This window comes from Myiozetetes cayanensis, unplaced genomic scaffold (genome assembly GCF_022539395.1).
Source record: "Myiozetetes cayanensis isolate MyiCay16 unplaced genomic scaffold, myiCay2020 scf10, whole genome shotgun sequence".
NCBI classification, from domain to species: domain Eukaryota; kingdom Metazoa; phylum Chordata; class Aves; order Passeriformes; family Tyrannidae; genus Myiozetetes; species Myiozetetes cayanensis.
Window position 1 is genome coordinate 25,142,596 of NW_026086605.1, and position 25,119 is coordinate 25,167,714.

General features: G+C 41.8%; 1 protein-coding gene across 1 annotated transcript in view; it reads right to left on the minus strand.

The window, feature by feature from the left end:
- The window catches only part of ZCCHC24 (zinc finger CCHC-type containing 24), a 110,032-nt gene extending 92,144 nt beyond the window's left edge, over positions 1 to 17,888 (minus strand). The window contains exons 1-2 of the mRNA XM_050335899.1: positions 17,376 to 17,888; positions 938 to 1,138 (exon numbers count right to left, since the gene is read on the minus strand). Of these exons, the coding sequence (XP_050191856.1) occupies positions 938 to 1,138; positions 17,376 to 17,615 (441 nt within the window). The 5' untranslated portion in view covers positions 17,616 to 17,888. The remainder of the gene's footprint in view (positions 1 to 937; positions 1,139 to 17,375) is intronic.
- Between the last annotated feature and the right edge of the window lie 7,231 nt (positions 17,889 to 25,119).

Genomic DNA, 25,119 nt, shown 5'->3' on the forward strand with positions numbered 1-25,119 from the left:
CACTTGATTTCATGCTGACCTTACTCAGCTGGCAGATGCTCTCCTGCTTGTGTTTTGGCTTATATATGTCTGATATCCTCAACTGCAAATTAACTGTAGTTAATTTTACACAGATTAATTCTGCTGAAAGTGACATAATAAGAGGATAGGAATTTAAAGTCATAGTGAAGTGGATGCTGGTAATGTCCACATCTGTGTTTCTAGAGTATTGGCAACATTTTAATTTCCTTGGGACTCTACATAGGATATTGTTGGAATTCTGGAAGTTAAGCCAGCAACACAACTGCATCCAGCTGAAACCAGAGAAAATGAAAAAACCTTGTATACTGTGGCTTAGAGCCTCAGGAAAAAAAATAAATTGCACATTGGTGAGTGGTTTATGCCTCTTTTCTAAGGAAATAAATATTGCCAGCTTTGCCACTACAGAAAAGTTCTAGGAGTCAAAGGCCAAGACATCTTGCCAAGTACAGCAAAACTCTTTTATAAGACAGAAGAGATTCTGCACCAGAAATACCTGGAGCTTGTGTTACTGATTCAAAGTTCCCCAACGTAACAATTTATTCTCCTTTAGCATATGTAACTTGTTATATTTTTATTAAGTGCTGTTGCCATACTGACTACACAGGGTGCTGCTTGAAAATGTATTTTTCACAATTTCTATGACAGAAAATTTCATAGTAGCCATTTTTAAAGTTTCCAAAATCTACCTACTTATGTGCCTAGATTAATATCTTCTGAAATACTTATCAGGCAAATGAAATAGCTTACTTTTTCCATCTGCATTGTGATAAAGACTAGAATAAAAGAACACATGGCTAGCTTGGCACTTTGTCAAGATATTTCTTCAGTGCTACTCCCACTCAAATTCTGTGTTACTAAATCAGGGAATGGGGAAAATTTTAATGAAGATTTTTCCAGAATATTATATATTCCTTACCTGTGGGCAGTCTTTGATGTAGTGTCCCTTGTTAAAGCAGAGGTGGCACAGGTAGTTAGGAGGTGGCCTCTTGCTGGGTTTTCTGGCTTCTGAAGAAAGGGATAGGTCAGAGAAGTGCTCAGTGAGGGAGCTTAACCCATCCACGATGTTATTAAGTGAGCCATAAGGCGATGCACTCTTGTACAGACTGCTGCTCAGAGCCTGCAAAAGAAAAGAAAAATATTGCATGCAACATAGTACTGTATTTAGGATTGTTCTGAGGCAGATCTGCATAGGAGAAGGATAAAAAGAGCAGGGAAAAAGTGATTTTTCATTAGAAACATGGCTGCATATTTGAGGAGAGCAATATACAGGCCATTAATAAAGAGGTTTCACAAAAGCAGTGCAATGGAGCTGGTCACTCCACTGCTGAGGAAACTGTTGAGCTTGCCATGGTTCACTTAGTCCAACCTTTCCACTAAGCAGTGATCGCTTTCTTGTGTCTGACCATTCATGGTATGGTTAGAATATGCAGCCAAAAAGCTGAAAGAACAACTCACAAAAGAGAACGTTTTTGTGTCCAAAACTACTTAGGCAAAGAATATTGAAGTCAGGGAAAGGAAAAGAACACCAAGAAAAATGCAAAGTAACTTTTAATTTCCAATCTGGTTAATCAGATAGTCAATATAGAGTCCCATGTTCAAATCATAACAAGAAACATTGAACTCTACATCTGGTTTTGATTTTCTAAGGGGAACCCTACTGCAATTTAAACATTTCCTGATAAACAATAAATAATTGGGTTTTGTACTTCACCTTAATAGGATCTTCACTCTCTCAATCCACAAATCTAAATCAGTAGCTCCTAATTTGCCATTCAGTAGTTTTAGAACAGCAGGAAACCCATCAACACCTAAATAGCTATTCTCCCTAATGGAGATAACAAAGATTCATTCTTTAACCTGCTAACATTCAAAAGAAACTCTAGCAGGAGTTTAAAAAGTAAATAACTCTTAAAAACATTAACATAATAATGAATTACTGTAGAAATAGGATCAACTATTGACTGTCCTCTCCATCCTCACATTATGGGACACATTTCACAGGGTGTTTCCATCTTAGGTCTGTAATGCTATGCTCATGTAATTCTCCTGGCATCAGAGAATTACTGCCAGCTTATGGGAAAGTGAGGTAAGAAACGATCCAATCTGTGCCTCTGTGGGGACCTTGTTTTTCAGTGCTATTAAATCCAAATACTTCAGTGGAGTCTTTATATATGTCATATATGTTTTTATATATCTATACTTGTTATATACATATTGAAGACATGCATTGAAACTGATTTAGAGAGTTTGTGAAATAAATCTGAAATGGAAAATACATTTATTTCAGAGATCTCAAACATTCAGGATGCCTGCACACTGAGTGTTTTCTGGCTGACAGTCACACACCGAAAGAATGATACTGAGGCTCTAGGCACAAGTACCTGGATGAATCCCAGCTATCACTGAATCCCATCCCACTGCAGATGGTGTACACTGTAACAAAAAATTCAGCCTGAGATAATCTGCTCCACGCAGTTGCTCTATGGTCAAACAAAACACTGGCCCCTCTTACAAAACTGAAGCTGGTGCACAGCAGCAGGATCAATTCAAAGGGCCCCAGAGTAGAATCTGATCTCACAGGTGACTTCACATATGTCCAGGCACTGAAATGCCCATAATTGTACTCCCTGTATGGCACAGTTCTGTGCTGGTTTGGGATATTGAGGTTGCTGAGAGGAGAATCAGCCACTTTGTTTCAGGGGTTAAAGCTGTAGATTTTAAAAGGAAAAGCTATTTGACAAAAATTAATAAAAAGATTTTAGCTGCTTTAGCCATCAAGGAACCAAAGATACCTCCAATGGTCCCTGGAATTTATTGTCTAGGATTTATTGGATGCTATTGGAATGAGAAATTCTTGGCATCAAATTGTTAAAAGGAAGCGGAAGTGCTATTGATGCCAAAATAGTATTAATTAAGAGTCTTCAAGAAGTTCTTGTCTCCCTAGGAGCCATTCTCTCTCCTACATACACTTGGAATAATATAAAATCTTCATTTTTAAGAGTCCTCTTGCCTTTAAGAGATTTTTAAAGTACTTCACGTGCATTACACACATCAGTAACTGCAAATTTCTTATTATCTGATTTTTATAGAAGGTTATATGTATGGACACACAGAACGTCTGAAATCCCAAATTCTTTACCTATTGCCAAAATCTAAAATATCTCCTGGGGACGTAGAATATGTAACTCCTGCCTATCAGAAGGTTGTTATTTTTGTCTCCAGGGCCAACTCTGTGACAAAACAAAACACACCTATCTGCTGCCTTCAGTGGGCTTTGAATTGGATATATTGCTTGCAGTGGTGACTTTTCTAAAATCCCTTACACTGAGCCATTGCCCTCATTAAAAGGGAGAAATTTGGGGATTATTTGAGAAACTGGGGATTATGTAATTCACTCCTCCAACAACTGTTCTGGGCACATTTCAGGTCAATACTGTAACATAAGGTGGCCCACTCTGCCAGCAAATCTTTACAAACTTTTGTTTCAACCAGAAACCTTGTCAAAAGGCTGGAATCCCACCAGACTATGGGCTACACTGACACTAAATCATAATCTTAGCAGCCACCATTGGTCCTGTGGCCAAAGTGTGGCACATGGCTCTAAAAGTGGCCACCTGGTTCAGCTGGCAGTGCATTTGTGCAGTACATGCCAAAGTTGGACATGGCAAAACATCCAGTCTACACATGGCACCACAAAATACTTCCCTATAATCATCTTGAGGCCCAGTGTTAAAAAAGGAAGAAACAAATACATCATCCCAGAAGATGACCCAAAGGAGAAGATGGACATTGCTGATGTCACCGGTACTTTCAAGAACAATGAATTCCTAAAGCAAATTCCTAGACGATCCCAAAATGCAGCCCATCCCTCTGGGGGATGGGCAAACTGCTTCAGCGGTTCCACTTGAATGTTGCTGTAAAGAGCACCAGCATAGATGGTGCTACATCCTGTTTATAGCTCTGGAAACCTCCAGTTCTTCAGAAGAAGGTGAGGAAATAAGCTATTCCCAAAAGCCAAGTTATATAATAAGGGTGGTAGTGGGAAAGTTCATCCTGGCCCCTGGAATCAAACAGTGAAAGCTTAGGGCATGTAATGAATGTGATGAAATCGTGTTTCAGTCCATTTTGTCTTTGTAGAAGACAAGGGGTGTATGAATAATGCTGAGATATATAAAACAGTTTTGGTTGTTGTTTTTTTCTTTTCCTGGGGCATTTTATTGTGCAGATCAGCAATTCAGACCTTACTGTCTGCACTGCTGCAAAGGGGATTTCTAAGAAGAGTTTTGAATAAAAATTTTTGAATTACCATGACACTCAAAGGGGATGTCCAGAGAATGATCAGTGGCAGGGTGAATGATGATGGTCTCAGACAGAAAATAGACAGGAAGTTAGAAATGCATTCTGACTCACTGTGTTCTCAAGTGTATTGGTAGACATCTGGGAGGTGGCAGGGAGATGTCTCCTCTGATGAGTTCCACCCAAAGCAATGACTGCTCTGTGTTCACAGTGCACCACTAGCAAAGCCAACTCTTTCAAAAGTAGACAACAGTACCTCTCAAATGGAGTCTCATTTTGAGCTCTAACAGGATAGGAAGGATTTGGCAGTGAAAGAGTTAGTGCTCTCAAGGCACAGACCACACTGCATGTCCTAATTACAAGGCTCATCAACCCAGCTGCAATGAATTCAGGATTTCCTTATCTTGCTGTACTGGGGGGATGGGGGACCTGACGGTAAAACTTAGAAACTGGTTTGGTGGGAAGTTCCAGCTGATAATGTAAGTTTGTTTATTTGTTTTCCTTCCTATGAAACTTGTTGACTTAGTCGAATGAACTGAACTGAAAATCTGGTGTTGTACTTTCCAAAGGTAACCTCTCTGCTCCGTAGATCTTTAAACTGTATCTGTTGGTGGTGTTGGGAAGCAAAGCTTCCTTTGTTATTTGTTTGCTGAGTGTTTCCAGTTAAAGGCTACGTAATCTGTAAAGTTGCAGTGTGGTCCTTTGTGAAAGAGGCAGCTATTGTCTTCTATAGCTTCCTCACTCTGATTTCCAGTTGGGTAACATATGCAAGTGACTCAAGAGTTCCAGCATCTAACTCACCTCTATGAAATTCCTAGTTAAGTGAATGATTCCCTTGGCTAGGTCCCTGCCTTTCAGAGACAGCTTTTGGGATTGATGTGCCAACAGGGGGAAAAGGAAACACTGGCTTTATCTCTACAGCTTCTTTTTTAGCAGTGGTAAAATGCTGAAAATAAAGACAACAGAACTGTTAGGAATATGCAATGAAACACTTAAGTAAGTGGCAAGTCTTGCTTTCCAAATTTCCCACTGGTATGTATGGCTACTGCTTTAGCTGTAAAGGTATTTTTAACAGGAACCAACAAGAAAGCACAGATACCACAGTAGTATCTCAATTATGAAATGCTGAATTCTGACCAAAGGTGAAAGGATTACCTATCTATCAGAACAGCTGATATTAATAAGCAATGGCAACCTGTTTAAGTGGGAATGGTATCTTCTTACTAGGATTTAAGAAGTGAAGCTTTTAGGTATGGACAGGAAAAGGAGAGGCATACCTGGAAAAATCAGTTTCTACCCCAAGTGCAGTTTGTTGCTGCTGGACCCTTAAGGCAATGATAAGGGGTTCATATCCTATCCATTAGTTACCTGAAGCTAGAATGACCTGTGCTGGTTGACATGATTGATAGGCTGTATCTAGCCAGTAGATCTGTTTGATAGTCTTTAAGTTAGTATGATTTGTGCTCATGGTTCTCTCCATGTCTGTTTTAACTGCACATACTGAAGTGAGGTCCTGTAGCATTTCAATATTCCTATAACTTGCTCCAGTCATCAATGTTTCCATAAAATAGTCTGTAATTGAAAAGTAATGAGCAAAGAATTTCTGATGACTTGTTTTTGCTTTAGTATGTTGCCAACCTAATAAAGCAAACAAAAATAAAGCGGTCTTAACTGCTAGAGTTAAGTTTAAGTCAACAGGCGCCATGGCTCTTTGAAGCCTGTTGGAAAAGGCAAGCTGGGCTTCCCTGTCATCAGTGTGGAAAAAGTAAGGTTTTCGTATACTTTAAATTGTAAACGTTCTCCAGGCTACATGATGGTAACCAGACTAGGCAGGCTAATTATTAGCCCTGCACTGAAATGTCAAAAGGTGCTAAAGTTATCAGCTTGAATTTTCATGAAGTTAAGAACTGAGTGTATCCCTGTGCTGTGCCATGGATAAAACAGTAGGATAGACAAGTCCTCAGTTGCTATTTTCATGTCTGAGGAGAGGGAAATCTGAGCTACCCAAACAGTGGCTTGTACATACTAATAGACAAAATCTGAGGGCCTGTATCTCTCTCTTCTCTCCTAGTGCTGTAAGGTTTGCTTTTCACATGGGGTTTATCCGTGGGGCTATGGAGTATGTGTGAGAGCACAACACTTGCACCTGAGGATGACCACGTGTGGAGATGAGCACTTCAAATCTGGGACTTTTCTGTGCTTCAGCTCTTTATAAGCGGTCAAAACATTTCCCCAGTTTTGTCCCCAAAGAAAACATCTAATGCAGAATCATAGAATAGAATCACAGAATTGTTTAGGTTGGAAAAGACCTTTAAGATCATCATCAATGTTTATGGCCAACCCCAAATCCTTCTGAAAACAGAGGGATTAAATGAAAATACTGTAATAAATTTAGTTGTATTAATTTGAGCCAGAAGAAACAGAGACGTTTAATTACCAAGGCTGAACTGGAAAACCTCAAAAACTGCTCCTGTAAGGCTTGTGTCTGCTTTAACTCCTCTGATAAATTGGATACTTTTACAAAAAAACAGCTTAAGAGTTTGCTCAGTAACATTTTATCATTGGAGAACTGCAAGCCAAGCTCATCACTCAGTGAAGAAAACGTTTGCCTGGAGAAAGGAAAAAAAGACTCGGGTTTCTGTTTCCTTCTGAAGTCAACATTTAAGTCAGCTGTCAAAAAATCTGGTCTTTGGGCTGACTTTAGTAAAATCTGAATTGCTCAAGTTTCTCATATAAAACCACAGATAAACGCAGATTAGACAAGTAAACCTTAATACATTCCTGGCTGTTATATTAGCCAAGTATACCTTAATTCATCCTTCTTCTGTAGAGCGTTTTAGATAAATACATGTTTATGTTACACTGCTAACACTAATGCCTACTTATAAATATTTTCAGATAGATGGCACTAGGACCTTCCTTTTGCAGAAACAGTATCTTAAGGAAACAACTACAGATGCTGTGCGACCTGCTAGCAGTTGTTAAGCATGTCATTGAAGGGCAATGAATCTTTAATCCAGCAGATAGATCTCTCTAATCTAGTTATTCCAAATCTGACAGCTCGGCTGGTTGTGGCTTCTCAGGATGTAATTGCCGAGATTCTGCAGAACAGCAAGTGGGTGCAACCCCCTCTCTGTACTAACTGGCGTACCTTCAATTCACAGCAAGGCTGGACACCAACACGTGCCACCACCTTGCCTTGCTTTAGATCTGCTGGTCTTCACCATTTTGATCCAAAGACTTCAATGAGTTTCACAGATCTTTAGATGTTAAAAAAAATGCCACTCCCTGTCTACTATATAGTGGTATAGAAGTAACGCTGACAGTTAAGAAGTTGCTCAGTCACCATCTCCAGGGTTGCTGGAGCTCAGGTAGGTCTTTTGGCTCTCTCCTAGCAGTGTGATCCTCCTTATTTCAGCCTCAGGGAAGGGTTTGCAGTGGATGTTAGTGAGAACACCCACTGTACACAATGTATGGGGACATCACAAAAAGTCTTTGAAGACAGGTGTGGTAGAGGACAGAGATTTGCTCTGATTAAAGGTGTGCAGTTTTGGAGGAACTTTCTAAATCTTGCACCAAGTTCTACAGGGATCCTTTTCATCCGCTAAATCCCAAACAACTGCCCACTTATGTTAAAGAGAAGCTCTAACATGTGAGCACTGTATTAGGGAGACCATTCACATTGCAAATTACTTTTAACACATCCCCACAGGAGCTTTCATTTCTCAGCCTATCCCTTGCCTGCCTGAAGCTGGGTCTCCTCCGGCCACCAACCTCCCTGAACTCTCTGAGGCCATGGGGAGGGCCTTGGTCAGGCACCTCCGTCCCACTGCTTCCTCACACTGCTGACAAACAAGCCACTCTGGTTGAGACAGGGTTCTTGGGCGAGGAGGAGGTTATGAAGGTTGTATGGCATACAGTGAAGGGAAAAATGGATGGACATGTTTTGATCCCTGCGCTTTCTGTTAACATCTCTGTTTCCTCCAGGAAATCTTGTCTCAATCTGACCTGCAGTCTGAAAAACAAGAGTCGGGTTTCCTCTTGTTTGGTGGCTCTTTTGACACTCCAAACATAAGAAAAATAACACCCGGAAATAGATATGTGCCTGTTCAAGACACACTTAGGAAAGCATTTACCTCCTGTGCAGCTCTTGCATGATGAAAGGTTTTGCTAAGAAATGTCCATTTCGGGTTTAACAGAACTCTAAGTCTGAGACAGTTTTGTTTATATCATTTACATTCAGTAATGCCTTCTTGGCACAGAAACCTCTGCAATGCCTGCCAAAGTTTAAAAGAGGCAAAGCTAAGGTCGCTGTCAGAGGTAGAAACAATACATCATCTGCCCAGAACGGGCCCCTCGCAATGCGCTCAGGGCCTCAGTTCCTGCACTCACGGGAAGGCAAAAACTTTTATTAAATTGAATATAGTGAGGAAAATAAATTATTTCTATGTACTGAATGACAGGCTGGAATTTCATTTTGTGACTCCAGCTTTTAGACAGTTTTATCTATGTTTAAAGCCACCCTCTTAATCAATTGTGATACAGCACAGCTTGAAGTGTGATCTGCGCAAGTAAAGCTAAAACATCACAATCTGCTTCAGATAAATTATAAAATAACAATTGAGTAATCTAGTTTCCAAGTAGATTTAAGGAATTTTTTTTCCCTAAGATGGGACTATCAGAGGAATGAATCTAATATTCTATGAATTTCAGTTGCCACATATGTTTGAGAAAGATGGTCATGAAAGAATGCCTCTGTATTTCAAGGATCAGGAATGCTCAAACCGTCTTAAAAACTCTTGCTAGTCCTCCATTTTCAGGATGCAACAACTGTAGAATAGTTCCTTTGCTTTCCTTTCAGCCACAGATATCCACAGCCCTAATGACTACTTACAAATAGTTGCCCAGCAGGCTTAGTGTGAAGAAATACAGGCTCCAACTCCCCTGCTACAATCACTTAGACACCTGGAGCTCCTAGTAGCAAGAGAAATCTATGAGAGCAATCTGATTCCATTTAAGTGTTTGCTTAGTTGGCAGTTAACTGGATGAGGTGTAAATACAGATTTCCAGATACCCACGATCCTTCTATGTAGGGTATTGCACTTCTGTTCATTCAAAAGAGACACCAAATCCTGCTACGTGCAGGGAGTAGGGATGGGTGGCCATTCAATATAGCAGGAATGTATTCCTGCTTTGCATATGAGCTCAAGTCCTGGATCATGAGGGCATTTGCTAATCTTCAAACTAAATCTGTAGAAACACAAGATGTATTTCTTTACACATAGGTTTGGAGATCAGTATCTCCTATTAGCAGCAGTTGAAAGAGCTAAGAAAAAAGATCTACAAGAGGCTTCTTAAAATTCCTCTTTGTCAAAGTATTGGACTTGTTAGTATTTGCTTACACCAAAACACGTGACAGAAGGTAATGGGTTGGGATTGTAATATGTTAAAACTTAAAACCTACCAAAACTTCCCACAGCTGTGCTGGTCTGGCTAGACAGTGAGGGACATGGACAAAGCCCAGGACTCATAACCCTGCATTTATTCTGCTTTCCTCAAGTGAACCTGTCTATAATTTTAGGTTCTACTTTTAGTAGATCACAGATTGTTTGTAATGGTTCTGAGAATAAAAACCAACTTTCCGGAAAAAAGAAGCGATCTAAGTTTTGACATATACAAAATACTGTCTGAATTATGTCAGCATTACTTTAAGATCTGAATAGCTTTGTAAAATGTAATTAGTTCCTTTGATCCATTATAACTACTCTGGAACCCACACAGAACCTAAGTAAACTGCCATGAAGCAAAGATTTATATTCTCCCCATTTATTTTAATCATTTAATTGTGGCTTACTGAAGAAGAGCAATTCAGGAGAGTAGCAAAATGGGCATAAGGCTGCTGTCAATTTTTCTGGGGAAAAGAAACTGGGGAGAGGTACAGATATTAACTGTGACATTTTATTAATCGGTTCAGAAACTTGAAGGTGATAGCCAGTAACACTTGCTTTTGTTTCTATGCAAATACATAACATCAGTATTGTATGATTTGGCTTTCTAATATCTGCGCCTGCATCTTTTTGCAACTGCACTGTGTTACTGTTTTTCATGGTTCTTAAAGTAGCACAGAAAAGATTCTCTGGTTTAAATTTCACTTGAATCGGGTTTCAGAGTCCTCTTATGGCCCACTTAAACTCTGATCTAAAAAACTTTTCTCTGCACTAATCTTCATCTTGTATCTGTCAATAACATGAAATGTTTTGATAAAAGTTGTTTGTTATCTATCTTGTGTGAGTCCACAAAATCCCCCAAATAATCAACAAAACAAAAAAGGCCCAGGGGGGGGGTGTGTGTGGCAGGAGGAAGAGGGGGATTGGCTTATGGATAAAAGCAGTTGAGTACACATCTTGGTTATTTAATTTGTTCCATACACTTCATAAATTAATATATTGGTACAATTCAGACTTAGTTGTCTGATCATTTGTGTAGTTCATTGGAGAAAGATCGTCCTTTTCTATTCTGAATAACTGAGTCTGTGTCTGCAGAGCAAAAGAGGAATGGAAGAAAAATCATTACCCAACACACAGTTACATCACCCCTTTGTTTGGGTGCTTTGGCATGGAAGACACTGTAAACGCATAAAAAACTGTAAATGAAAGCTCTGTGCATAAAATATAATTGTAACAGGAATTCTATGTGCTTTTGCCTCCAATTATAGGTTGGGATGATTTTTTATGTATTGCCTGACAAGTTTTTCAAGACATGGATGTTTTTGTGAGGCAGAAAGTGCATGCCAGTGCTTCTCTCAATGAGGAGTTTGCATAAACACAAAATCCCAAGTGATTTAAAAGAGTTGGCAATGATTTTCAACTAATGAGGAGTAATATATGTAATTGGTCTATTTTCTATTGCTAGCTTCTTTTTTTTTTTCCTTCAACCTATCAAAACTAAGTCGATAGTAAAGCAGAAAGCCCATATCCCTCTCCTAGAAGACTTGATTTACTTTCAGCAATTAATATTTTAGTTGTTGCCAGCTTTCCAAACATGGTTCTGATTTTGATGTGAAAACAAGTAGCTGCAGAAGGCTATGGTGGATAATACTTCCATTGTAATGAACTAAAGCCCAGCTGTCAGTCATGTTCGAATTAGTTAAAGCCAGAGGTAGGGCAGGTGTGCTGCAGAGCTACGGCAGCATTTGCTGGGTGTGGGGGCAGTTTGAGGGTAAGAAACAAAACAAGAGGCTCTAGCTGTTGGAATAAATTCAACACATCTTTTTCTTCTTACTTCTGGGAGCTTTCTGCTGTTCTTACTCAGGTAAGGAAGCCAGAGTAAAAGCAATGTAATTGTATTTAGAATGCTTAAGTGAACCAAATTTGGCTCTTGTGTATTTCCCCCTGCAGTCAAATTGCTATTAGGTAATTCAGCCTCAGTGTGAAGAGTAAGAAAAGAGTATCTACCATATGCAGTGCAGTGCATTTATAAAATCCCACGTAAACAAAAAACTTAATCCTGGAGAATAGAGTAGTCTAAAGCCATACTTAGGCAATACAAATGCAATAGTGTAATTTGGACAATAACTTCAGTTTCACACTTCTTATACTAGATATAGATCTTATTTTCAGACTCCACTTCCTAAAATACATTCACATATGGAGTTTTTTCTTCCCTGGCAAAAGAGGGTGTTTTCCAAAGAATACAGAAGTAGCAAAGCAGGCAGCCACGGCTACAGAAATAAAAACGTGGAGCAAAAGAGAATGACTGTAGACATAAACCCCTGAATTTCTGCATTTTAAAGCTTACGTCCAATTGGAATTAGAAACAAAATAGCTGTTACTTCAAATACCTGTAATAGGACCTGAGATTTTGAGACCAGAATAGTGTGGGCTGTGAAAGCTACATTTCGTGTGCTGAGGCAGTTTCATCAAAAGGGCTCTGGAGCTCGTTGTGTGGGAGGATGGAGGAGGCTGGTGTTGCCAAGATCTCCAAACGCATATTGTCCTCTGATTAACAGAGATTCAGCTCCCTGGGATCCCTTACGAGGACCAATGTGAGAATTGTCATTTAACTTCCTGAAAAGCAATTTGAAATTACTTGACTGGCACTTTAAGTAGCCACAAAATATCTGTAGTGTACAGTCATCTTGAGGCAGAAAGCACAAGCTCCTCCAATGCAGGAATTGTTGTGCTAGTGCCTTTTAAATAAAATTTGAAGAAGGATAAAGGCACTGAAATGTTTGTACTTGCACAAAGAATAGTGAGAAAAATGAAGATGAGGAAATCAATCAAATAATCACTATTAAAGGATACTTTCATGTACTGCAGGCATCACTGTCGGTACTCTATCAACAACTATGCTTAATAAGAGGAGATAATACTGTGGTTGTTTAGTTTGCAAGTCAGAAGGCAAGAAGTCCTGACTTAGGAGCCTAGCACATTAAGCACTCTGTAGATCAAAACCATGGTCTGTGTTAGAATAATTGTATTAATTTTGTATTACACAAATTTAAACAAATCAGATATGTGTTGGAGCATATGGCAATTTCTGCTAATCTGCATCTCTGTTGTGTTTGCCCCCAGACCATACTGGTTGTGAGCAGCCTCTTATAAGGTGTTTTGTGCTCTCTTTTAAATCTTTTAATCATGGCTGTTTTCAGAGATACTGCACTTTATTTAGTGGGTCAATGGCCTGATCTCATATAGCAACCTGTATATTCTTCTGATATTATGAAAATGGAGATTTTTTTAATCTTATAATAATACTCCAAATAAATTCATCTAGGACAAATAACAGATCTTTCTTCATCCACTATCACTCTAGTGTGTATCCCTCTAATTCTATGAAAGACAAATGGACAAGTTTGATATAAAATATATTTTCTGTAGAACTGCCAACTTCCTTCCTTCCATTTTTTGTTCTTGACAGTATTTCATAGGTTTTTGTTGTTAACTTATGAATGTCACTGTCTTCTTTGGGAAGCTACCTAATCTATCCCAGTATCTATTCCAGTGCTGCAGACCTTCTTCTGTTTCACAGGGATTTGAATGTTACGTTCCACAGCACACTCTGTAAGCTTGAACTCTATTGATTTTCTTTTCAAGTGAGTAATCCATACCTTACTGTAGTAAACTGAACTATCTTGTGTTCTCTCACAATTAGTTTCCCTCTTGCCTATAAGGGCTGGATCTGGAAGTCTGCAAGTCAGAAACATGAGCTACTTTTTGAAAATAGTGATTTTTTTTTTCTAATCTAGTATATGCAATTATTTGTGCTTAAATAAAATAGGGTTTAGATTCAGATAGTGGCTGACATAGAGGCTTCTAGAAGGACTTTCCTTCTTGAAAGACATACAGTACTGCACATGGGCAAAGAATTCATTAGGACACAGGCTCCTTCTCACAGGTTGTGCTGCAATTAGCACTCTATGTTCTGAGAAACAAGCTTAACTATTATAATATGATAATTTCTAGTTACTGGTCAATGTCTCTTCTTGACCAAAGCTAGCATTGACTTGGTATGACCAAAGGTATTGTTGACCTGATAGGATGCCTCCTGTGAGTATAGAAAAATATCATATGAGTCTCTTGCCCCTTATTCTAGGTTTCTCAATTATATCCCTCAATGTCAAAGCCACAGATACCTGGCTGTGTCTCAAAGGCATTAAATTCCATGTAACCAGGCCCACAACAAAGCCTCAAATACTTGGCTCTGATGGACGGTGTTATAATGAGGGTGGAGCTCAGTTCAGTGGCCAATTTATTGCATCTTAATGTTCTAACATGCTTTCATTTCATATCTAGGACAATAAATGCTGCAGTAAAGTTTGGTTTAAAGCAGGTCTGTTTTGCAAAATGAGTCTTGCATATGAAACAAAACACTCTTTGTTGCTTTACTGTTTAAACCTTTATTATTGCTTTTTCTCTCTGGTACAATGGGCTTTTATGCACCAAACAGCTGTGTTCATCATGTTTATTTAGAAGGCATCCATTGTAGTGGAAAAAGTCTGGAGGACAAAAATCTTGGTGAAGTACAAGACTACTCTGTGGGTGCTGGCACTTCTATTTTTTTCTGTCCTGTTCCTTTGGTCAGTATGCAAGTCACATACACAGGCACTGCCATGCAGACTTTCAAACCTGGTATAATAGCAACTTTTCACAAGTGCTGTCTCTTATTCCAAGTGTTGTCCTCCAGAAATTTTCAATCGCAAGGCAACGTACAGGAGGCACGACTATTTTACACACTATGATCCCATCATTTCTCAGTCTGTTGCTATTTTGGCCCCTCATTAGGTCACTTTCCAAATATTGTGTACAGCTATGTGTCAATCATTGTCACAGCTCAGCTCCAGCCTAAGCCAACCCAGGACAAAACTGTGAGGGGAAAAAAAATGCCAACCAAAGCAAGCACTGTGTAGAAAACAGTCAACAGTTTAACTGTGGAAAGCTATGTGTTGTTCCAAAGATAGCATAAGCCCACTTGATGCAAAAGCAGCATACAGTACTAATGCGCTCCAAAATAATTTTACGCAGTTGAAATATGTTGTGTATACCCAATGGCATGTGCAAATAAACAGATGTTAGAATCTCAAGAATTAAGAGCGTGACATTGTCGGAAACTCTTGGGTGACTCCTGCCAAAAAGAAGTCTAGTTTCCAGTTTCTGGAAAGAACAGAGCACCTAATATATTGACAGAACTTTTTCTGAACAACAGTATCTCTAGCACCTTCTAAACCCTTGAAAGAACGCTGCTGTATAAGCAGGCAGTGTTAACCTGAGGAACTAAAAGGGTCCTTACTTCCTTCAGGGTATATCCAGAAGGGTAAAAGCACTCCCACATCCCCTTCCCTCTTTTCAGGTTACCATGTAGTAACACACAGTTTAGGTAAATACTGGAAACATACAAGTGTCTCTATCAGCCACAGAGTCAATGCTACTATCCCAGGCTGGAAAGTGAACTGGAACAAACAAACGTGCTTGAGCTTTTAAAAATATTAAAATATAGATATCTATATAGAATGAAAAGGCTTATTTCCTGAATGGTGAATGCTCTTGGCTTTCTACAGAGCCAGTATTCTCAGTTGTTGTTGTTCATGTGCCTCAGAAAACTGTAACGAGGTTAGAAAGAGCAGAATAAAGTTGCATCCATACAGCATATGGACGATAGGAATCCACTCAGAAATGCAGCAAAGGTGACTCCTGGGATGCAAAAGCAGTGCAGCTGGGGGGAGGCTGCAAAGGGGCTGACTGCATGGAGCTGAGGCAGGGGGAAGGCCTGGCATACCAGGGAAACGATTTTCCAGAATAAAGGAGAAAAGTTTTGGGGAAAAAAGTGGAAAGAAATGTGAGCCAAGTGGAAAGGGAGTGTGACAAAAGGATTAGCCTCTACTTGCACACAGTATAGTAAAAGCAGAAAACGACCTCTGAGAACTGTGAGGGAAAGAAAACTGTTTCTCAGAGACTGTTTCAAAGGCTTCCTGAATGCAGCCTCCATTTACTTGTTTCTTCCTTTTTCTCCCAGGAAGAAAAAGGACCCGCTGTGAGCAGAATGTATCCCGACTTGAACAAATACAGGCCTGAACGAGTCCCACTCTGGAGTCCATGCAAGGCCAAACTCCTGGAGTCTTATTGCTACCTGGACCACAAATCTCATAAGCCAAGCAGAAAGGGGCAAAATCTACAATTTGTTGCCAACAGGTAGGTAGCTAATAGTTCATATTGCACCCCCTGCTAGTCTTTTTCCAAAATCAATGTGCTTGCTAAATCTGTGTTTTTAAAAAAGATGTGCCGTGTTGACCTTAATAAGACTAGGTACATCATTTTGAACTGGTTGCAAACTATATACTCTCAAAAACAGTGCCTATTTTGAGACTTCATGTGCTCTGTGAAACTCTTAAAGCAGAAAGAATTTCTAATTAAGGGGAAAAGAATGTGCGTGTATAACTCTGGTTCTTAACTGTTAGCAACTATAATGTGAGATCAATTGGGGAATTTTATTTGGTTTTAATTAATAACCCCATGCCTTTTCTGACAGAACAGGAATGTGTATTTTGACTGAGAATACATTTCAAATCGATGTTTAACACAAATGGCGCTGGAAGGACTCTGAAATATCATTTTGTGGGAAGTGCCAGAGCAGGCTGGGATGCATAGTCCATCTAACCCTTGCCAAACAGAGCCACTGTCGAATGCCTTCGGCAAGAGACCCACAGTAGGGTGCAAAACTGTAGTTGGATCTTTTCTGGAGAGGCTGTGAGCTGTGGTGTGTGAGGTGCCACCTTGCAGTGTCTCCGCACATGTGAAATCCCTCCAATGCAGAAGTGCTTGACCTCAACAACTTCCTGTGACAGGGAGTTCCACAGCGAATTGTCTTCGCATACCCTAGCTTTTTAGCTTCCTTCCCTCTGCTTCCATTTAGTCTTGTTCTTGTGTTATGAAATGCGCACAAAACTTTTTTCACTGCTTTTGTCACGTTCCTGTTTGTTTCTTCCTTTCAAACAGTGCCGGCCTCATCTCCCTTAAGCTACACGTATTCTCATACCAAGCTCTGTAAATATCACTTTGAAAGAAAACAAACAAACAAACAAAAAAAGGGGGCGGGGGCGGGGGGTGGAGGGGCAGTGGTGGTATTTTTGCACGTTGTGACGGATGTAGCACTTTCTGCCGCGTCCTGCCTCTCGCCCCTCCGGCCGCGTCCCGGCCGCGCACGGGAAATCGGTGTAACCATTGACCAGACTGTCAACACGGGCGCCCCGCGCCGCCGGCGGGCGGCGGGAGGAGGCGGCGGCTGCGCCAATGCCGCGGCTGTGGCGGCGCCTCGCCCCGGCCCGTTAGCGGGACGGGCGGCGGGGGAGCGCCCGGCGGGAAGGGGCCGGGAAGGAGGAGCAGGAGCCGGAGCCAGCGCGGCCGGCCGGGCCGAGCGGGGCGCGGAGCGGCGCTGCCCCGTGCCGCGGGCGGGCTCGGTCCCGGTCCCGGCTCGGGGAAGGGGGCAGGAGGCTGCCGAGGCATCATGGCGGTTGTGTCCCGGGGGGGCCGGGGGCTGCGCGCCGGGCGGCGGGGCGGACTCACCTCGCTCCGCTGGAGCTGGAAGAAGCTGTTGAGATAGCTGGAGCTGAGCGAGGAGCTCAGCTCCGGGGTGCTCTTGGTGTAGCCGAGGTCGGGGTGCTGGGACGAGGAGGGCTCGGGTCTGAAGGCATCGAAGGCGCTGGCCTGGTGCGTGTCTTGTAGCGAGAGATAGACCCAGTTGAGGAGCTGGGCGGGCTGGTACACGGACGCGGCGCTGGTGTCGATGGTTGACAACAAGCTCATCTTTCCCCCCGGCTCTGCCGGCGCGGCTGGCCCCGCGGTGCCGCTCCCGCTCCCCCGCTCCGGCAGCGCCGCTCTCCCGTCCCTGCCCGGGGCGCTTCCTCCTGGCCGCCCGAGGAGAGGACAGGACGGGCCGGGCCGGGGGCTCGCAGCCGCGCCCCGCGCCGCTCTCGCTCTCCTAAGGCCGGCGGCGCCCGCCCAGCCCCAGCGCTCCGCGCAGCACGGGCATCGCTGCCGCCGCCCGCGAGCTCCGCACGAAACTTTCTGCGCGCTCCCTCCCTCCCTCCCGCCCGGCCGCTGCCTGCCCCGCTATCTGTCTTTATTCCCACTCCCGCAAGGCAGCGGCGGGGAGGGGCTGCGGGCGCTCCGGCGGCGGCGCCGCGCCCCCATAGGCCTCCCGGCCGCCGCGGGGGTGCAGGGGCGTCCCGACGCCGCTCCGCCCCCGCCCTGCCCCTGCGAGCGGCGGGGGAAGGCGAGCGGCGGAGGTCCCGGGCCGATGGCCGGGGACACCCCCAGCCCCTGGCCGCTCGCCCGCCTGGGTCGCGCCGGCTCCCTTGCTCGCTCCCCGGCCTTCCTTTTCCTCCTTCCTGGAGATTTTTGCGCCAAACACGCGCAGAGCCCTCCCGAGGGCTCCTCGCCGGGCCCTTTCGGGCTTGTTTTTAACTCGACAAGTTTCGCTCGAGTTTACTCAGCCCGCCCTCTTCTTTCACTCTCCTGTCTGTTTCTTGCCGGGGCTCAGAGCTCATCGCAATCTGAGGTTCCCTCTCGTTAAATCTCTGTCAGAGCTCCAGCTTACGAAGCCCTGCGCGGCCGCTGAGGTTGTGCCAAGCCGGTGCAGAGTGAGGGTTTCCCAAATAAGGCAGGCAAGCGGCGCGATGTTCCCTTTGAAATCCTTCTAGGTAGCCCTGGCACAGGCTCTTGGGGAGCCTGGCTGTGGTGGGATACCCGGGAGTTAAAGCTGAGTAGGCCTTTTAAGGAGTCAGTAGCACAAAAGAGGATGATGAATGATCCTTCTTTTAGGAAGGAGACTGAGTGGGTGAGCTGGTAATTAGAGTTCATAAACTCTTCCCTGCTGCCTTCCCTGCAATGAGAGGAACAGGACAGCTATTTCTTGCTTTGGTACAAACACCATAGCAATCAAAGTAGGAGTTCTCAAAGAAGCTCCCAGGAGGTAACTTAAGAACTCGAGCATAACTCCTTGTGCTCTTTCCTGAGGGACAGAAGGCTGAAAATTAATGTGCCTTTCCAGTACAATGTTGGGGGAAAAAATGTCTTCTTTACTTAGATAACAGAAAAAAAATCAGACCTATGAAACATCAAAGTTGGCATCTCAGTTTGCTGTAATGAGCACTACGTCTCTACTGAGATAGAAGAAAAATTGTTGTCCTGAAAAGGCATGGTTGCAAGCAACAGAAAATGCAGGTCAGCGTACACACAGTAGAAAATACTATTAAATTGTCAGCTGCAAATACCTAAGATGGATGTATTTAACTTCTGAGAGCAGATAGTTAAGGCAGCACAGCTACCTGCATGCAAGAATTTAAGTGAAGATTCTAACTTCCCAGAAGTGCAAGGTGAGGTGCAGTTTGGAACAGCTCATTCAAACCTAATTCCTTTAGTGGGGCTAATATATTATTTGAGGGTTTTTAGTGATGAAGTCCTTGCAGCATGAATGCAGTTTGTTCACAAGTTCTCTTGGTTTAGAAGCCCTCTGGAGCACATCTAAACGTGTGGGCATCAGCACAAGAAGGAACAAGCTACACCGGTGTAAAGGGTAGCTCAGCAACTGTCCGAAGCATGGACCATAAAAGAAGAATTCAATTACATTGCATCCCAAACTCAGTGATTTAAAGAAGCAAAAAGATCCATGAGGCTTAGTGAGTTAATAAATTGTGGGGGAGGATTTTTCATGATTTGCTGGTAAATGAAAAAAGAGCAAGAAATAGATATCATACCTGAGGAACTTGCCTTTCTGGCAGATGGTGGTAGAAAAGTCAGGATATGGTAGAAAGTCTAGAAGGGGAAACAAGGCTGCATGTTTTGTTGCTGTGGAAGTTTTTTGTAAGCATGCTAATTCCTTCCTTAAAGACAATTTCTATTCTTATCACTTCTCTCTTTTACTTGATAAATTAAACTGAAATGTGTGTATTTGTCTTATTTGACAGCTCCACTGTTCACTCTGTTTAGTAAAATGCTGTGAAGCAAATGGGAGTTCTGAACAAGCAGAAAAGATAACATGACAGGGTTCTTGTACTAATAGAGGTCAAAGAGTGTTTTGGATTAAAAGCGTTTGGTGTATTTTGATACTTTCTTTTCCCCAAACTAAATATAGCTCCCATAGCAAGTGGTTATTTTGATTGCTTTAGTTAGACAATACAGTAAAGATTGCAGCGGGGCAAGGGAAGGCAGAGTTAGGGTGTGTTCATTGCAGCAGCCCTTTATGATGTGGGGGGCACCATGCGCTCCACCAGATGCGTTTGAACCATTTAAAGCTTTTGGCTGTGATTGCCCCTTGGCAGTAGCCCTGGTGGCTTCTAGCAACCATGCAGAAGAATGAGTAAATTGAATATGATTGGCATATCAAGAAAGGGAAAGTTTGCATACACTTCCACTATGAAGAGCTTAAATAAAAAGCACCCACACTTTGAGGTTCAGTTGTCATCCTGGTCTACTGCTGCAGTTTGATACTGCTCATAGCTGAGCAAAATGCTCCTGCCACACTTGGTACAGTCCACTGAAGTTCCAGATAGCAATTTTTTCATTGGAAGTCCCCTCATCACCTTTAGGAGTCACAGATTAGTGAGGAGAAGACAGATACAAATGGTCTGTTTAGCAGATACGTGACCGTAGAGAAAAAGTTGTCAAGGTCAATTGCATCTATTCTTCTGAAAAATACTTGAGATAAAACTGCCCAACAAGGCAGTCTGGTGGCTGGGAAGAATCTTCAAGGTGTGCACAGTATTTTGCTATTGATTATGCCGGGATGGAGTGTAAGTGACATCAACTACGTGGATTTTACATCAGTCTTAATGGTGCCTTATGTATGCACTTGGTTTTATTCATGCTAATGAAGTAAAAAAACCAATTGGAACTGTAACATGGAACTTCTAACAATGTGAATGGCTTTAAGTGACTTGGAAAATAGGAGCCTTGAAACAGGTCAAAGGCAAACACAGAGATAGGATTCAACTTCTTCAGTCTCATTCCTTAAGTAGTGGATAATCATGCAATTTATCCAAAATCTCCTTATAACTGCTGACTCAGCCTGGTCCTTTAGTGACCTGGACCTCTTGTGGCTGCTGTCTTCCCATGGCATCTTTGCAAGAGTGAGGAACATAACTTTCCCCTTCTGGTCAGGGCTTGTTTCATAATCTAATGTAGTTACAGTCGTGCTTTCAGTGTTCATAACTTTAGATGCTGTCAGCTTTTAAACTACATATGTTTTGGGGTTTTTAAAGAAAATTTTTATGGTTCTCCATACTTTAAAAATGAATGTGCCCTAATACCAAGTATCCTGGATTCTCATGCTTTTAAAGGTTTCTGAATTGCTGTCTTCTTAGTCATCTTCTAGCTTAGATAGGGCTCCTGAAGGAAAATAGAACGAATACCCAAAACTGCCAAGACTAGAGAACCCAAGACTAGAGAAAACAGGTAACTTGAACCCACCACTGTATTCCCTGGGTTCTGTAATCAGGATATACACAATGCACTGGGCCATTCATCCACAGTTTAGCTGGAATATTCCAAGCAAATGTTTTTCATCTGCTGCAGCAGAGATTCTTATCTTATTATGAAATAATTTTGCTATGCAGTGGAAACAGTGTGTAAGCACTCTCTGAATTATGAGAAACTCATTTCAGCAGAGTTGTAAACTATGAAAGTACATCTGCATGTGGCATTTGTGAGTTATGGATGTTACAACCTCTTGCGCTCGCTATGTAGGTACAACAGTTCTACTGCCAGCAATGAAATGGAGCATAAACCAAAGCTTGTGAAAGTGAGTCTAGGAAATCCATATGCTTGGATTACACCATGGATTTTTGCACCTATCTAAAGGATCAGCTGCAACCCAGTGCTCAGGTAGAAATATAAAAATTCCTGTTTTCTTCCTCTAAGCTACTCTTCCTCCTATAGCTTTGACACAGAAAATTCTGGAAACGGATGGATATGAACATATAGCTCATCCATATGTAGAATGTTAGTAAATATATACCATATGCAATAACATTTTGCTGTGGATAGTGTGTGAAGCACAATTCCTGCAAGACTGTCTCAAACCACCAACTGGGTAATTGGTGTAACAGATCCTCTTGGAGCATGCAGATTTTGCACCTGGCCAGTTTGTGGTTTCAAGTCTTGGGGCCTCCTCACTTGCTCTACGTTAAGATGTCAGTGCCTTGCTGAGTAATTGCATGAAATATGCCCTGGATCCGAGTAGCTGTGTGAGAAATACTGGTTTGATTTTTGCATTGTTTTGCAAAGCTTCCTGTAGACTCTTCAGCTGCTGCACAGGTGTCAGAAATGTGCTGTTATTTCAGTTTTGAAAGGCAGTAGCTCCTTGTTTCTTGTACTGATCCAGAAGTTGAGCATCCCTCTATAAAAATAGTATCTTAGAGGTATCTTAGCCCTTTTACTTAGGCCATCCTAACCCCTTTCTCTTGTTTGACCCAAGAATCCAAGAGAGGGGGTCCAAGGAAAAGAGCACAGGAGTAGAGCAGTAAGCAGTTAGGGAGAAGAGGGTGCAGGGGAGGCCATCTGCCTTACCTGGCAGTGTCTGTGTTGGAACTGCTGCTGATTGTGGCTTCTCCAGCCAGAGAAATGATAGATGAGTAGGGAAGCCCAGGGATTTTCTGTCGCCTGGGAATCTCTCTAAGCTGCCTTACAATGCAGGAGACCCTTTACTGAGGGTGTTTCTGAAATGGCCTCAGTGCTTTGTAACTGGCTACTGTCTGAAGAATTAAGTTAGGTGTTATTTCTGGAGCCCCTTAAAGACCTTGATGTTAAAAATAAATGACTGCCCAAGGAAGGAAAGGATGACCCTTTATTTGACCTTTTTGGGAAATGCATGGAGGATTTCATTTGTACCTTTTTGTTTATGCCTTTACTGGGGTAGTATCTCCACCCATCTGCTTCTCTCATTAAATCTATGGTACAGCAAGCTCCAGGACCCGGATATAGTGCCTAATTATATGCCACTTCTCTGTGCTTCCCTGGGAGCTCCACCAGATTCCTTCTTCCAATAACTATACACTCTGAGTTTGCTTGCTGAGGTAGAACAAGGCTTTGATAAAATAAGAGTTAGACCAACTCGAACAGAGTGGCTCTGGTGGAACTGGAAGCTGGGATATCTACAATTATCTTCTGATTAATGGAGTATTTGACTGCATTCTGTGGAAGTACTGATTTGACCTTAAGTCAGATCAGGTCTGAAAGCAGCATTTTATTCATGGTATAGCAAACTGCTTGCATCACAGTCATCACAGAGGATATCATTACCACCCGCTCAACATTACACTCTCACTGATTTTGTCTTTATTCTTTCTTTACATACACAAGATTATCTATGGGTTTGGGTTTTCCATTTTATCCCCACTATCCATTAGGCTGACTAACAGAATGAGTATTTGCTTTGTTCATGAGTATATCCATCTTATCCATTCTGAGTTGCCAGGTTGATTCTAGACCAGGCATTTCTCTTAATTAGTACTAACCCCATTGAAGGAAAGTTTGTTTCCTTCCTTTGAGTTGACATATTACTTATATCAAAATTGGAAACTCTCCAAGGCTGGTTTTAGGCGATTCTTTATATGAAAAGAATGAACCACAGATGCTTGAAGACAAAAGGTTTTGATTCTTATGTCCCGAAACTTGGACCTCTGTCTCACAGGAGGGCTCAATTCTTGCCTCAGTCAGCACACCTTATATGCCTACAAAATCCTCCAGAGTCATCTAGGGCTTGTCTTGAGTATCATCTGGTTCTGAGTTGTTTGATGCAGGCAGTGGATCAGCAAGTACTGATCCATTTACAGCTCTGTATGGGAAGAAGCTGTTGCCTAGTACCATCCATCAAGGGCCTAAAAGTCACCAGCTTTTATAACAGATGCATGGTGTACAGGTTTTGGATTACATTTACTACATCAGTTCTGGTGTATAGTTTTATGAGAACAGTTATATTGGTGCAGACATAAATATGGACTAAACTAGTCTATTAAAAAAACCTTTCCATATATGCACATCTATCAATTCTAGATGAAAATCACAGTGATGTTACGTAAGTTAGCACTGCTAGTGGAACACTAAAACCCCTACTTTAAAACATTAAAATCTGTCCCTTTTGAATCCAGGCTGTTTTTTCACCTCAACTAATACGATTGACAAACATCACTCTTTCTCACATATATGTCTTGTTTAATAAAGTACTATAGTCTAATCACTCACCATGAAAAAGAAAAGTTTCATAAGGAGAAAAAGTGCTCTTCCAAAGCCTATGTAAAAACAGAGTTCTCTGAATAAATTTACTTGTCCCTAATCAAATTCACATTCATGTTAGTCCTGTTTAATTCAACTGAAGGCAAAATGTAAATTTCTATCAAGACACATTTTCTTTGTTTCTTCAATACAATTGTAAATAAGAAAGATGAAGTTATAGTGGAGACTACAGTAAATAAATGAACCAGAAGACTATAGGCACTCATGCCCTAGGGAAAAATATACCATATTCCTTGGTGCAAAACTGGAATATTTTGAGCCATACCATTCTTCTGGAAATTTTTCTTGCCTGCTAACTCCTTGAAACTTTATTTTTACTCTCCACATTTGCCTAGACACTACTGCAGACCCTTACAGTGAACCTCTTAAGACTGGTGCCAGCCTGCAAGTACTGACCTGACCTTTTCCATTTAGTGAGACAAGTAGCTTCTTCTCATATAAAGGGCTGAACAAGCCTACCAGTGTCTCTATCTTAAACATAGCTGTTAATTTGAAGGTGTTAACATGTACCACCTGGTCCTGTGAGGATGGGATTAGCCAAGGGTATCATTAACACTAATAACTTGTTGAATGAAAAATAAAAATGAAAGCTGAGGAAGTCAGCAAGGGTGTAATTGCTCCAAAATTAACTTTCCAATGTTTCTGCCTTATGGAATGTCGTATTTGCTAGGAAATGGGAAGAATGAATGAACAGATGATCTATTTTTTGACAAACTAGTGAAAAAAGGGTGGAGCTTATTTCCCCACTTTTAATATTGATTGCAGTTTGTTTTCTTTCACTTGTCTGAGCTCAAGCTGTAGGCCAGGGCCAGCAAAGGGTGTGTATTACACAAACACATTCTCCAGCTGGCTTGTGTCCACTTCACTGTTTCTGCCAGAGTATCCCTGTCACTGAGTGAAAAACTTTCATCCCCATCAACGTTGTCAGAGACACTCCTTAAAAGTATGTCAAAACTGAATTGCTTGGTAAGTAAGGACATTGGGAAACGGGTGGATGCCCCAGTATAATCTTAGTGCT